Source organism: Pseudopodoces humilis, chromosome 20 (genome assembly GCF_049639895.1).
Source record: "Pseudopodoces humilis isolate 2021_Gansu_Grassland_sample_001 chromosome 20, ASM4963989v1, whole genome shotgun sequence".
Lineage (NCBI taxonomy): Eukaryota > Metazoa > Chordata > Aves > Passeriformes > Paridae > Pseudopodoces > Pseudopodoces humilis.
In genome coordinates this window covers 11,120,862-11,136,215 of record NC_142219.1, presented here as the reverse complement: position 1 = coordinate 11,136,215, position 15,354 = coordinate 11,120,862, and the positions used below count along the sequence as shown (strand labels likewise).

General features: G+C 45.6%; 2 protein-coding genes across 3 annotated transcripts in view; both read right to left on the bottom strand.

Moving 5' to 3' along the window:
- Nucleotides 1-365, bottom strand: part of SPECC1L (sperm antigen with calponin homology and coiled-coil domains 1 like) — a 73,810-nt gene extending 73,445 nt beyond the window's left edge. The window contains exon 1 of the mRNA XM_088064903.1: nt 184-365. Coding sequence (XP_087921029.1) covers nt 184-365 — 182 coding nt within the window. The remainder of the gene's footprint in view (nt 1-183) is intronic.
- A 75-nt stretch (nt 366-440) lies between these two features.
- BCR (BCR activator of RhoGEF and GTPase) overlaps nt 441-15,354 on the bottom strand; it is a 92,187-nt gene continuing 77,273 nt past the window's right edge. For both annotated transcript variants that reach the window (XM_005524463.3, XM_014253847.2), the window contains exons 13-24: nt 15,023-15,098; nt 14,331-14,435; nt 13,674-13,748; nt 13,015-13,112; nt 12,239-12,370; nt 5,171-5,230; nt 4,926-5,035; nt 3,966-4,105; nt 2,916-3,050; nt 2,246-2,351; nt 1,294-1,456; nt 441-572 (exon numbers count right to left, since the gene is read on the bottom strand). In XM_005524463.3, the coding sequence (XP_005524520.2) occupies nt 483-572; nt 1,294-1,456; nt 2,246-2,351; nt 2,916-3,050; nt 3,966-4,105; nt 4,926-5,035; nt 5,171-5,230; nt 12,239-12,370; nt 13,015-13,112; nt 13,674-13,748; nt 14,331-14,435; nt 15,023-15,098 (1,290 nt within the window). In that variant the 3' untranslated portion in view covers nt 441-482. The remainder of the gene's footprint in view (nt 573-1,293; nt 1,457-2,245; nt 2,352-2,915; nt 3,051-3,965; nt 4,106-4,925; nt 5,036-5,170; nt 5,231-12,238; nt 12,371-13,014; nt 13,113-13,673; nt 13,749-14,330; nt 14,436-15,022; nt 15,099-15,354) is intronic.

Genomic DNA, 15,354 nt, shown 5'->3' with positions numbered 1-15,354 from the left:
TCTTGCAAAGCAATGCTATTTTTTGTGGCCTCAAACAGTACTTGAAAAACAGCAGTTATTAAAGACACAGTTGTGATATATCCTTTAATGCCCCCTCTCCCAAAAAGGGGTGTCCTATCAAGTGGTCCAGTAGAAATCTTGAAGTTTCTTTACGATAAATTAAATCCATAAAATGAGGAATACCTTCTGTCACATTCCCAACAAGAATAATCGCCGCACTCCCTGGTGCATTTGTCCAAGTGTCTATTGCTCCTTCTAGTGGAGACTCCGCACAGCTCCGTCTCCGGTCGGTTCTGGTTCTGCCAGCACAAGGGGGTTTTTTCTCCATTCTCTCCAGCTTGTGTCTGGTTAAACAGCAGAAGCATTGAGGGCTGGAATTCCCCAGCACAGGAACAGGCCAGTCCCAGGAAACACCACTCATCTTTTTCCCAGGGTGACAGTTATGCCAAAAGCAGTTTGTGTCCTGTTGGTACCACAGGCACCTACACCTCTGTGGAAAAGAGAATGCTTTGCCTCTTGCTGTCTGGGGTAGGGATAGTCTCTAGCTGCAGGAAGTACAGAAGAACTTGAACCTGGAAAGAGAAATTACAAGGTAATTTAATAAAGCCCTGTAAAAACTCATTCTCATCGTGGCTATGTGAGAGCTGGTGATACAGCTCTCTCTGGGACATCTAGCAGCTGTGTATTTAATACACTGTATAACAGCACTAGAAATAGTAGAACTTGCAGTGCTTCAGAGACACTCTATAGATTCCAGGTGGAACAATGGTGCTGGTGGTTCCAGCACAGAAAAAATTCAATCTAGAATTTGCCATTACACAACAGAGAAACCAGTCTGACTCAGTGACACAGGCTCTGTCACTGAGTGCTCTAGTCCTCTGCACAGCCTTCAGAGGCAGCAGTGGCTAAAGAATTTTGTTGTGCATCAGTGAAGGTGGCTTAAGTGCCAAGGAGCATTGTGGAAACACTGTTGATTCTTTTATCCCAGGCCAGCAGCATGGTGCTGGGACACAACTCCCCAAAAACTGTTCCCATGCACAAGCACACACAGGATGCACACACACAGACATTCCTTCATGAAAAAGGAGCTGTATTCATACAGATGCAAATGATCTGCCTGAAGGAACACTGTCCTACAGACAGGCTAAAATGCCTTTGTGAGGGCAAAAGTTGTTTTATGTTTATCCAAAAAATGACCATGAAAACCCAGTGGGTCACTGAGCCAGGCCTGCCACAGGACTGCTTTCTGAGAAAGCGTCTTCACAAGATGGAATGGCATATTCAAGATTTTACCTGGGACATGACTTCTAGTGACCAGCTGTCAGTCATTGTGATGGGCTGGGTTGGGTTAGCAGGGATTTTACTGTCCTTCTCTGAAGGTCTGAGCAGTGTTGGTCCAAAGACAGTGGCAAGATTATGCAGGGACATCTTGTTCACACTTTCCCTCTCAGCAACCCTGGGAGAAGAAACAAAGCACAAGGCAGACCTTCATAAATATCTTGAGTTTTATAAAGGAGAAACTGAGGCACAAAGTTTAAAGTATTTGCCCAAGGGCAGAAAAGTCTGCAGCAGAAACACAAGTAGAGCCCAGATTTCCTGGATCTTAATCCAGAATCTCCTAAGAAGATCTTTCATGTCTCCAGGGACAGTCTCTGATATGTACAACATACTTATGCAAATTAACACACTGGGCAAGCATTAAGCCAGCTTATTGCATTAATGTCAAATGCATGGCAATACTTTTTCACAGTTACAACCATATTACAAAGGCATAGACAAAATCAGACAGACTTCACTACAAAAGGAACTGACAACTGCAGTTAGGCAAAGTGCTGGAATTAAAAAAATTGATCATACTGTATTTCAGACACCTTCTGAGACAGGGTCCCCTAGACCTTAACTATGGCCAGAGCATCATGGTTCATACAAAAACCTTTCCTGGTCTTGGTATCCCGATGCAGGTGAAGTCTCAGTGACATTTCAGCAGGAATTTGCATTTGTGATAGATAAGCCCTGACTCTTTTGTTACTCCTTTCCTCCAGTTCTAATCCTTTTTCAGTATGAGTGGGAATGGAATTCAGGATTTACTGCCTCACTAAATGAGTATGAGACAATAGTTATCTGATGAGCGTTCACAGCAGATCAGCAAATACTTCTTCATTTCTCTGATTCAGCAGGTATTTAAAGAAAAGGCTCCACTTTTCAAATAGCCAGGCTATTAAATTCTCAAGGAACCACATATTACCTTTTTAAATGGTCCAGAAGGAAAAGGAATGTCACAAGGTTGGGTTCTGGAAGTGATAGCAACAGATTCAACATACAGCTCTCCTTTGCAACAGGATCTGAAAGTGCTACAAGACAGAGAACAAGACATCACCACAGGCAGGGAATTTGAATCTGACTGAGTCATGTCCCAGGGCCGCCAGTATGGATGGTCCCAAAAGGACTGTGACTACATCTTCATAGGCTGGAAGGTCACAGTTGCACATCAATACCCCACAGCATCTCGTCCCTTTGTTTCACAAATGTATTAAGAATCCTTTTCTCTTAAACAGTTCAAGTGCTTTGAGGCTTTCAATCATTGATGTTTTTCTCTGCATCAAGATAAGATGAGGTACACATCTCCCTCCCCTCCAAAGGGGGCTTCCCTGAAGCCTGCCTGGGCAGTGATTGTACACAGCCCCAGCAGGCAGGCTGGCATTCTGGCCTGAACCTCTCCTTCAGAAACCTGGGCTTTTGCAGCTTGCAGAACAGCACGGCAAGCGCCCATATTGCACCATGTGGGAAGGCAATGTCATTCTGAGCTGGGTTCCACTCCCCTCACAGCTTGTCCAACACCATAAATATGGGTTTTATGATGCTTTAAGAGCAGCCTTCTACAGAAGAGTCTCAAGGGTTCCTTGTGCTGCACCTACCAATGCCTTCAGCGAAGTTGGGGTACAGTTCATCTGTGAAGAGCGGTTCTGGCAGCTCCCGGAAGTACAGTTTGAGGGTGCCTGCAATGGCATTAACGTCCATCTCACTCATCATCACTGACACATCCTTGTTATCTGAAAGAGGGGAGAGTAGAGGAAGGGTAAAGGAACTGCTGGCCTTGCATTCCTTCTTTTCCTTGTTTTGGGTCTGTTTATCTTTTGTCTCTGCCCAAATAGCTGGGAGTTTTCCTGTTTACATTTCTCCAGATTAAATGAGCAACCTTCCAGCTGAGAAGCCCTGCACAAATGATTGCAAACACACATTGCTTTACATCAGGCCAGGGAACCTCACGCTTCCAGGGCTAGCTGTGCTGTGCCAGCGACCCCGGCCTGATCTGAACAAGCCCTACTTGTCTGTATTTACATGCATTTCAACTTTTATTACTGACAGCAGTTGTTATTCCAATTCCCTGCCTGTAACAGCTTAGAATAAGAGATTCTGAGATTCTCTAACTCCCTGTTGAGTGTAGCTAAGGCAATTCAGGGCTTATATTTCAGTTTTGTTACTATTAAGAACAACAAAACCATCCCCTCTCCCTAAACTGAACACCAAGCAGCACTTATTTCATAAAGCAGTCTAAGCCAGCATTTAACAGAATTTAAAAAAGTTGTTTTAACATTCTTTAAGGATTTCTATTAATTTGGGCACCTCACAACAGTGAAGAAATTATGACTTCTGATTGCTGATGTTTCCCCCCAGAGAGGTGTCTACTATTTACAAAGATTTGGCAAGGCAGGTAAAGCCATTGTTTCATGTCTACTGGGAAGAATAAAAAAAGCATGGTTTGGTACAAGGATCCATCCTGTTCTATCTCCTGGGTTATATCAGTAATAAAATATTCGGCCAAGGTTAAAATTATTTTCCTTGAGTGAGAATCTCTACATCTTAATGTTTGTTCAGCCACATAAGATTAAAAATAGCACAGCCACCTGACAGGGTGCTCAGGTGGGTTCTCACAGAGCAAAGGGAAAAATCAGACAAATACTTACTGACATCAAAGGCAGCTTTCAAAGCCTGGATGTCGGTTGCAACCCCAGAGACGCGGTAAATCCCCACCTCCTCCATCCCGCGCCTCTCGATCTCCTCCACGCACTGCCGCACAATGTACGGCACCTTCGACCTCTCTCTCCTGAAGAAAGCCAGACAGAAGAGCTCAGTTTAGCCCAGGCCCTCCATGCCTGTTCCCCAGCCAGCCAGCATGGCTACAAGCACCCCAACATTTCCTTGTGCAAACCTCTTCTGCAAAATGGGGTGGTAGGAATTCTGAGCAGGCAGTCAGGACTGAACTGAAAAACTCCTTTTAAAACTGGAGGGGGTTTTCTGACTGTCTCAGCCTGGCTCTGGCTGTTCTGCAGCTTCCCTGAGCATTTGAGCTCTTGGCCAGGTCCCAGTGCCCCTAGAGCCTGCAACTCAGCCCAGGTAAAGAGAGGATTCCCAAACAGCCCTTGGATACATAGCAACTCTGCTGCTTTCAAACTGATACAATTCCATGGGGAGGAAATTCCACACTTCCCAAACCGTACAACAGAACAAACAGGTTTCTGCTGGCAAATGATTCATGACAAAAGATCAGGGGTTAAAATAATACAATGGGATTCAAAGGTCTTGAACATTTTTGATTATGGAAAGGAAACATCACTGTTCAGTGGCTCTGGAAATCTGTGACCATGTCAGCTAACTACAGAGAAGGCAAAGGCCAGGGGGATTTCTGGAATTCAGAGGAGTGATAGGCTGTCAGTAAACGGCCTGTGTGCACATTAGCTTTTATCTCTGCAAAAAATGAAGCTCATAGATTGTAAAGCATCTCCTGTCTGCAGCCACATCTACACTCCTACACTAGTGGAGCAGCTTGGACTGCCAAACCCCTCATGGCGACACAGGCAGGTGCACCCCACTGGCCAGTTGTCTTCCTGAAACACAACAGGGAGAAATGTGACCCATCAGCTCACTTGGTGACAATGGCAATCTTGACCCCAAACACGCCGGTCTGCTTGCGGGACGGCATCCTTTTCAGGCTGAACTCCCGACTGGTGAACTTCACTGATAGCTTCACTTCCACCTGAACCAAAGAGAACAGCTGTTACTTTTTAAACATTTTCTTCTTTTTTTTTTTTTTCATGCTGCAATGAAAAGCAAAGAAATAAAGCCCACAGGAGGTACAGAAGCAGAGCTAATTTCTGTTTGCCACACTTACCCCATTCATTGAGATGACTGTCCGCTGCCAATCTTTGTCCTGCAGTGCCTGTGGGTCCAGCTGGAAAACAGAAGTTACCCATGAGCTAGGAACAGACTTCAGAGAAACCAGCTAGCCTGGAAGACTTCTGCAAGTGAGCAGAGTATGATCACTTTTACCTTGTTGTTTCTTTTCCATAGGATAACCCACACTCCAAATTTTCCCTGGTTTCAGAGGAAACCAGGTTTTGGATACTGTGCAGTTCTCTAAACAGGGCTGATGGGGGCTCATACACATGGAAAACCCAGCAACATGAGAGCAGTGTCTACTCAACTATAAAGGCAACCTCAGGGAGCACAACCATGGTTTGAATCTGCTGAGAAATCATGAAAAGTTATCCTTCAACCAGTCTATTCCTTTTAATTTCTATTTGAGCATAGAGGCAAGAAGAACATCAGGTCCTGCTATTGCAAGCACTCATTAAACAGAAACAAGTTCCAATCTTTTCAGCTTTGCTTGATCTCAAGCGAACAGTGATGAGGCTGGGGAGAAGCTGACTCAAGTGCTAGAACATCACCCAGTAGTTCCACTACTGCCTTGGGAGAGCCCAAACACATCCGATGGCCTGAGGAGTGGCACTGAGCTCCAGGGAGGCTGGCAAGAGAGAGGAGGAGCTGTCTGCCCTGAGGCTTGATCAGCCATTGGAACCAGCCAAAGCAAAAATTTGGTGCCTCCTGAGACAGCTTTGTAACACTTGGCTCTTGAACACAGAGGCACAGTAAGAACAGGAAGAGGCAACTGCAGCAAACTCTGTTTTGGGTTTACTGCTGTCAGCAAACAGATAGTCATAACCAGAGCTGCTTTGCAGCACAGCTCCCCCCTCTCACAGAGCCCTGTGCAGGGCCAGAGAGCTCTGGCAGGGGAGGGAAATGCTGGAACAATGGCAGCTGCAGGAAATTCTGGGAAAGCTTAGACACGGTCATGGTTGCACTCAGATCATCAACAGAGCAGCCCAGTGCTGGTGACAACTACAGAGACAAGCCCTCCCACACCCTTCCCCACTCCCCAAAGAAAGGCAAGCAGCAGAGAGCAAAGTTCCTCCCTGCTTCCTCCCACTGCAGAGACCCCAAGCAGCAACAGAACAAGTGAGGCCAACCTTATCCCTGCGCGCTCTGTTACAAATGTGAGCCCACAGCGGGATGCTGCCAGCACACACATGCTTCCCTGTCGAACTGGACCGGCTCCTGTAGGTGCAACGCCGGCAGAAACTCCTGAAGAGCCCTTGTAAGGAATTGTCAGTAACCAGCAGCTCCCACATTTTGGGATTGTGCAGAGGTCCAGGAGGCCAATGGGCAGCAGTGCTTGGCTTCAGTGCCTCAGCGACCCCAAACACAGGACTGCTCGCCAAGGGGGTTCGCTTTTAACTCGGCAGAACAGATCCGCCCCTGCCTGTGGGGCTGGCCAAGAGCCCTACGAGCTGGCCAGTTTCTAGGCTGTTTTACCCTGCACTTCCGTGCTGGAAGTTTGACTTCTTTCAACAACTGAATTCTTTCCCAGAATCAAGAGGAAACCATTTCTGAAGTGTCTGGTTTCCTATGAGGAGCAACCATGCTAAGTATTCCTGAAAGCTTGATCTCCAGCTCTGAAGAGTCATCTGGTTAAGCTGCCAAAATGGCCCTGCTGTGTCCACAGCCAATCCTCTTGCTGGGAACCAGTTTTCCATATGCTTTTAGAATGGAGTCACTGAGTGTATTATTTATAGCAGGGAGCTATATTATTTATAGCTCAAGACTAAAGGGGAAAAAAGGTTTGAATATTTGCCAAAAACTTTAAAGGAAGAGTCCAGCAGACTCCAGTTACAGTTTATTTAAGCTAACAGGTATTACTGGATATGTCTCAGTAATGGCCAGGGAATTCCTGCCACTGCACAAAACAAAAGCAAGTAAATAGCTGTTGAAACATATGAGCCAAACACCATCCTGCTCTGTCTCAAGAGTGACTTTGACACTGCTGCAAAGGACAAGCAGAAGCAGAGTGCTGGAGCTGAGAACTCGCAAAGACTTTTCCTTGGTGATGCTGAGAGCTCACAGAGACTTTTCCTCGCTGGATAACTGCTGGGGCTGAGCCAGGACTACGAGTAAACCCCCATGTACCTGCTGCTGCCTCTTGCTCCCTTGTTTCTGAACTCTCCTGCAGAGCTGGCAGGACCCCTGCACTCCCTCCTACTGTTTGACTCCTGCTTGTACTGAATGGGACAGCCAGGGAGAGCAGGCACCAGGGCTGGCTGATCCAGCCAACCCTGCATAAATCACTGGCAATAACAACAGCAATTAAGGGGAAAAAACCCCAAACTCCTCCAAGGTGCTTTTTAAATAACAAAGCAAAATGATGGAAGCTATTAAAAGAGCAAAGCTTGAATAAACTCTCAGCAACACTGAGACAGGAAGATCAGGTCTAACAGTCTGGTAAGTCACAGTAGGACATAACAGAGTCAACAGGAAACCAAGAACTGTCACTGGGACTTCAATCAAGCTGCAGTCGTGGTCCCAAGTGATGACTGACCTTCTGAGGCCAGGAAGAGCAACAGAGGGAAAGGGCAGCTGGAGCAGGCAAGGAGAGAGCACACTGAGGACAGTGAGCTAGCAAGAATGATGCTCCAGCACAAAGGACAAATGGGGCCATGCTGTCTTCTGGCCTAATTTGAAAATCAGTGACCTGAAAGAAGGGACACTGAGTAGAATAATGCAATCCATGGCCAGCACGGCAAAGGGAGGCAGCTCTGAGCAAGCTGTGCCAGCTCAAGCAGGGACTGTGCAACTGCTGTCTGCATTTGACAGTGGAATTTACTGCTCCTCTACACAGTTCCCCCAAACAGTTGCTTGGTTTGAGTGACCTGCCCCATCTCCATTGAAAGAGAGCCACTGTGTTGTTTCCATGCTCTGTGCAAATAGGACAGACCTGCTAAACCCTCACAGGCTGTATCACATGGGCTTGTTTGCACAGTCCCCACCAAAAGCTCATGCTGAACAGGAAAATACAAACCAACCATGCTGTCTGTTTGCTGCTCCCTCCAGACCCCCTGTGGCCTTTGGTATTTGGAGTGCCAAGCAACAGCCCCAAATTCACTAATGAATCAAGCCAATACCTCTCTGTGTCCTGCCCAAAACACAGGAGAACAAAGCAGCTCAGCACCACAAGGGTTTCTGAGTGCAGGTCTCTGGCCCTTGTAGCAGCTCAGCACTAAATTCAGACAGGGCACAGTGGGCAGGAAAGGCTGAGACTGCACAGCAGCATGGTGAGAACGTGGAAAAAGGCAAACTGGGGATGCTGCTCTGGCAATGCAAGGCAGGCACTAGGAAGGGTGTCTATGCTCTAGGGAACCACTACAGAGAGCTTGATCATGATTTCTTTCTTCCCAGAGAGAAAAGAAAGCATGCTAAAGGAGAGAAAAGCAAAGAAGCCTCAGTAGAAATGAAAGAGCATGGACTGCAGAACATTAAGGTTAGTGTGTTTTATATATTCACTCACATTACTTCTTCCCTTTATTACATTTCCCAGGCAACTTTACACTCCATCAATTTTGAATTGTAACTGATGTGACATACATGTTGTCAAAGTCTCACTGCTGCTGGGAACTCCCAGTCCTGCCATAACTCCATTCTTCTCACAGCTCCCCACTGACAGGTTAATCTTTCCCACCATCACCCTTTAGCCATGACCCACTGCCTTCTTCATTTCCCCCCCTATTTTCATTGCTGGGACAATGTTCTGCTTCAGCAAACTGTTTAAACAAGCTTGAGTGAGTAAAAGGTTTCCAAGTTAACACTTGGGAGGTACAGCATGGGACAATCTGGTTTACACAGAAAACAACTTAATGCCTGAAATAGCCATGGGCACTGCTATGAGACATCCCAGATAATTAAGATAAGAGTGACTGTTTTGCAAGGCAACAGAGGAATGGTGCTGCTCCACAGAGTGAGTGATCTAAGGTCACATCCTCCCTGATTTTCCAGCACTGCTGTGAGGGAGAAGGAAATATTTTGCTTGAGCTGATCATGCAGAAAAAGAAAACAACAAAGGAAATGGCATTTTTAGGAGGCACCAGTGGGAGGAGCTGGATCACAGGGTGAAGTATCACTTCACTCAAGCACTGTTCCCAAGGCACAGGCTGGTCCTGCTGACAAAAGTGCCCACTTAGGTACAGTCTCAACACCAAACAAAAGGCTGCTACACTCCAAACATGGGCATGTGTCTGTCATGTGGAGTGCAAACTTCAAGGAGCCAAAGGGCTAGCCCAAGTGCCAAAGATGGACTGCAAGGCAGCAGCAGAAAGAAAAGCCCAGGGTTTTTCTCACAATGAGAGGGGCTTATGCCCACAGCTGAACTAAACTTCACATTTCCTCCCATCATGTGATGTCCATTCTGTTCTCCTTCAGTCCCCCAAGTAATTTCAGTCTCCCAGTGTACCCAAGAACAGTATTTCTCATGCCTGGGGTGCACCAGGAGCCCCAGCCGTGTGTGCCAGCCAGTTCAACACTGCACACCCAGCACTGCTGTGCCCAGGTCTGCTGAGGACTTCACTTCTACATTTACAAGAGGTTCTCCCACATTAAAACCTCATGGCTTTATGTTTCAGAGATAAAAAACTTGCAGACTGGCAGGAAAGAAGCCGCTCTTGCATCTGGCTATCAAGACAGGCAAATAAAATATTCCATAGGAAAAGAAAATATGAGCAATGGGAGCTATTAAAATTGCTGCCCATTCCTGGAAACTTGTGACTACATGGACCAATTTCCAGCCTTCCTTCCTTCACTGCCATAATGTAACGGAGAGATTTAATAAACATTTTTACAGCCAAAACAGTCCTCGTCTCCTTGATTGTCCTCATCACTGAGGCTCAGTATTTGGTGAGTCAGAATTCCCAGTAGTGGGAAGTTGCATATTTACAATAATACATGGCTTAACAATACACTGCAATTTAGCCAACAGAGAAACCTCTCTGCTTTTATAAACATGAGGATGCAGGCACGACTCTTCACGTTCCCAGAGTTTTTAACTAGAGGGAATTTATGAAATAAGAATCCTCACCACCCAACTTCACAGACTTGGCCTTTAGATAGACATACTTGGGCTGAATAATGACAGTGCAACAACAAATCAGAAAGCTCAGGATAAACTACAGGTAAACAAAATTTGATATAAAAGCACCTAGGAGAACATTGCCAACTTTCAGTCACAGGCTAAAATCAGATTTTGTTTTTGCATTATTATGGTTTCTTAATAGAGAAATGATGTTTACTTCAAAAATAGAACTAAACCAAAATCAAAACTTTTAATAATTTTTATCAACCCAAAAATCTCACCAGATTGTCACATGACAATTAAATTGTGTTTGAAATTCATGATGGGACAGAAATCACTGAAAATTAAGAGGTTACTCTGGCAATTCATCAAGTTTCTTTGCAATAAATTGCAAAGGGGATTTACAGAAAGCAAGAGAACTTTTGAATATGCCAATACAACAGAATGCAACATTTGTACATTAATTAAAAACATTTTAATTGATTTTTTTAACCTTCCCACTAATTAGGTGTCTTTAAAAGAATCAAGAGGCAATTAACATTTAACTGCCATCATAGAGTATTTTTGCTTAAAGCATAAAATATATTTACAGAATATACAATTTCTGTGCATAAAAATGCCCATGGCTGTGAGAAGGAATAAACTGCCAAAAATTGGAAAGATTTTGTTTGTTGGGGTTTTTTTTAATCTTTCTGTGTAAAATATTTGTAGAATTTAACAGGTCAGTGATTTCAGGGTTCTCTGTTATGAGCACACAAATCTCCAGGGCATTTCAGGGCTGAAAACTTGCTCTTTTGTAGTTGCTCAGCTCCGTGGAAAATAGCCTTTGTTAGCTGAAGGGACATAGGGATTTCTGGTCAGCTGAGACACACACAGGAGATACCCTGTGCTGGCATTTATTGATCTGCACACGAGCTCCCTTCCAAATCCCACCATGCATTTGAGACAAAAGCTCTCCCTGAAAACAGGACAGAGGGAAAGAAGAGGCTTGATCAAAGTCATTTAGGCAATGAACCCCACCAAAGGTGGGATGTGATCCCACAGGCCACCCTCAGCCCAAGCTGCTTCTGCAATCCCACAAATGGCCTTGGCCTGCATGACCAGTGCCAGGGAAAGCTGTCATCCACAGGGAAATGGACAGCCAGGCCTAAATGGAGGGGAACTGGTGAGATCTTTAAACATGCCAGAAAGGAAAAGATATCTGGGCAGGGTTTCTGTTCTGTTCAACAGCCACTCCAACACAAAGAATGTGCCTTCAGAGCAGGCATTTAGACACCCTCCTAAAGCTGTGGACAGACAGTGCAACAAACTGGAAGAAGATGGGGGACATATGTTCCCCACGTTTTCCTCCACACATGGCCTGATTTCTCCTACATCCAGCTTTAGTGCTCTATCACAGCAGCTCTCCAAGAGCAGCAGCCCTTTGCAATCATCACCTCCCCCACTCTATTACACATCTGCCACACAAAGTGTCCCAGGCTGACTCTCAGCAGTGGAAATGTTCCTCGGATGCTGCCTGCTGTCATGGATGCCATACTCTGGGTATGGCAGTCACTAGGACAGTCAGGCTGTCCCTGGGCCTGGCCAACACATCCATCAGCTTCCAGCACACACAAATGGCAGCCTTTCTGCACATGATTTACAGAGTAGAAAGAATGTTCTTGCATCCTCCTGTCACAAATGAAGCATCCTCACCAGTGCCCAGGGGCAGTGCAGTTCCTATACACTGCTGTGGAAGTTTTGAAGTTAATGGGTAAATGAGAGATCAAAACAAGCAGCTATTCCATAAGGGAATATGCTGAAGCAGGCACAGGGCACAAAGCAAGAGGGACAAAGCTGCTGATTTCCTGCCTGTGAATAACACTGTGTACCTCACTATATGAGGGAAAAATCTTAAGTGCTGAGACAATCAGAAGGCAGAAAGAAACCTCTGGGGTGAACTCCAGGATTCTAAAGTCCTGTGATGTTTTGCAGTAAGGGTATCAGGAATGAGTTGAGCAGTCTTACCTGGATCTGTCCTTTCCCCATGATGCGATCTGTGCTCTCTCCATCCTCTTTGGTGAGCTTGGTTTTGTTGTAGCACTTTTCATAGCACAGAATCCGCAGTGTCTGTGAGCCCTCCAGCTCAATCTCAAACTCCTGCAGGGCACCAGGAAAGGAAAGAGCAATTGGCATCACAACAGGACACCAGTCTCAGAATAATCAATAATCAATCTCCTTAACGCTCATCAGAAGAACACTTAAGGACTGGCCTCCCTACCGGAACTGGTCTAGAAATAACCTGAAAGTGTATTTTGTATCTATAAGGTGGTCAAATTGGAAACTAAGATGGTTTACTCCTTAGTCAAGTTTCACATGTCTCAGCAAAGCATTATTCAAAGACACAAATTTGCTCACCTTCCTTGTAAGAAATTTTGCTCACCAGCAGGTCTGAGTTGGCTGTAAACAGGCAAAATGTCTATAGCTAATTCTCACCCTCTCAACAAATAAACAAAACCATCTCCTTCAAAGTATTTTTACTTGCGTCTTTAAATGAATTATCAAGCATGCATCTGTTTAAAATACTGGACAAGACTCTTTGTTTAACTTCTGCTCATCCAAGAGAAAATCTTCTGCAAGCCCTGACAGCCAAATGAACCTGGCAGAAAAGTGTTTCCTGAGAAGCAGCACATGCAGCACAAGCACTGAGTATGCAGCAACCTCTTCCATTGGCAGGTTTTCTTTCCACCATGCTCTGATGTTTGGCACGTGGAACAAGTCACATCAAGAAAAATCAAACCTACCTCATTCCAGTTGGGCTCCGTGGTGTCTCTGTAAACTCTTGTTTTGGCCTTGTTCACAAAATACCCAAAAGAATCCACCTCTAACGTGCAGTACAAATCTAAGGAGGGGAGACAGGGACAAAAATGTTTAAAAAGTATCTAGAATCTCCTAACTTGCATTAATCACTTGTACAGGGTGCCTTCATTTCTATCATCTCTGTATTAGTACCAGTAACACCATCCCATACGTATGTTCCTTCATCAGCCCAGCTGTCCTCAAGAAGCTCTGTCACCTTTTTTGATCCTTCTATCAAGGAATTTCCCTGAATTTTAACACCGCTTTCTTCCCAACAAAAATTCTAGATGTCACATAACACCTTCCATTCTTTCATTGTGAAACAAAATACAGCTGAAAGAATTCAGGGTAAGAGCTGACTCGTTTCTAGAACAGCTGGCTAATCAGCAAACACTGGTTAAAACCTCAAACAGACTAGGCCTAACAATAAATGCTGTGTGCTGAATCCTTGATGGTGATCTTTTTGAGAGTTAAGAGTAGGAACTTCCAGTTCCCCAAAACACCTCCTCACCATCATCACAGATGCTGCAATCCATGCCCAGCTGTCCCAGCACATGGCTTATCCAACCCTATCAGTACCTCATGTGTGCCAACTGCAACTCACTTGAGCTTTGCTTGAATCCTGTGGCAGAGTGGACAATGACATTCAGGAATCCATAGAGACCTGGGGATTCATCATCTGCACAAAAGACACAAGAGATTTGTTACATTCACAGTGGAGCCGAGAGGGAGAGTGATGAGATTGATATAACACAGGTTAATGAGCAGAGGGTGAACTGTCCCCAAGGATGGCAGGAGCACATAACCACTTCACCCAGACAGGAGATTGTTCCACAGCTGGCACCTGTTATAGCTTCTGACACTAGGGGGCTTTTACAGTGACAGTTCTAGGATCAGCAAGACAGCATGGAAGAAATTCTAAGGAGAAAAAGTAAATTACAGAGGCAAAGTCTACTCCAGTAGGTGAAGTAGTAATTTAGGATGGTCCCTGACACAATTTTGGCCAACTAGTATTGTTCCAAAGGATTCTCAGACACAGCTCAAAGCTGTCCCAGGCTAGGACTCCACCAGGCACTCCAGTACCTTGCACAACAGCTGCATGCAAGGACCATTTAATAGTTGATTCATGTATACTGGAGGATGCCTGTAAGCTGCAGCAAAAGGGAACAGTAAGCACAGTTCCGGGGGAAAGCACAAAATCAGGCAGGGGGAGAGTTTCACTACAGCTGCACCATGTGAAAGCAAAACCCTAAGGTCTTACCTTCCTTATTGATAGTGAGGGGAATGTTGTGGACTGTCTGAAGCTTCACACAGGAGTTTGTCAGCATCTGGAGTTCCACCGATGTGAGGGAGAAGCTTTTAAAGCCTGCCATGGAGATTGAAAGAGGAAGGAGTAAAAATTCCAAGGAGAGGCTGGATGCATGACCCCTCATCCTGGGCACACGGGGGATATGCTCCCTTGGCCATGCTGAGCAGCAGCACTGAGGTGTTCGGGGCAATACTGCTGCTGCTGCTGCAGCCCAACTCTACTGGGGACATATTTAGTTACTCTTCCATGTAAAGTCTCAGGATGGTTCACATGGAATACAGGGGTTCTTAGCTCCTTGCAAGGCCAAGAACACCATGCCATAAAAGTAACTAAGTTTCTTTTGAATGGAGCCAGGAAAAAAGGGGAGGCTCTTCCCTCTCTGTGGAATTGCACTGAGCTCTGATCTCTAGGATAAATGGGAGAATCTCTACACACATTTACTTACTATGTGCTCTCTCTACACAATCCTCACCTCTGGCCACAGCAGTTCCCCAAACAGACTCAGACAGGAGACATCCATATTGCACTGTGGATTTCAATGCAGATCTCTGTTTTGGCAGGGAATCCTGTCCCACCTGATCCTTTGGAGCCCTGTTCTCTTAAGATCACTGTATTTGTACCAATGACAGCTAAGGAATACTCACATTTCTTCTGCTGCTCCCGGATATTCTCCCTCCACTCTGCTCTTTCATAGTCTGATGAAATGAGGAATGTGTAACTCTACCAGGAACACAGAAGAAAATAGGGTATGCATTAGTTTGATGCACCACTGAGGCCAGGGCCTGCCTGCTCCCACCCTCCCCCAGTGCTAACTGCAGGACAGACTGTTCTTCTGGCACTCCTGCCACTCATCTCTGTCAAGACAGGCTGGACTCTGGCAACATGCTCATGGTACCAACACGGACAGTCAGAGCTCACAGAGCCCCGTCCTGCCAAGGGCAGCTGTGGCCCTGCAGCAGCTCCCATGGCAGCTTAT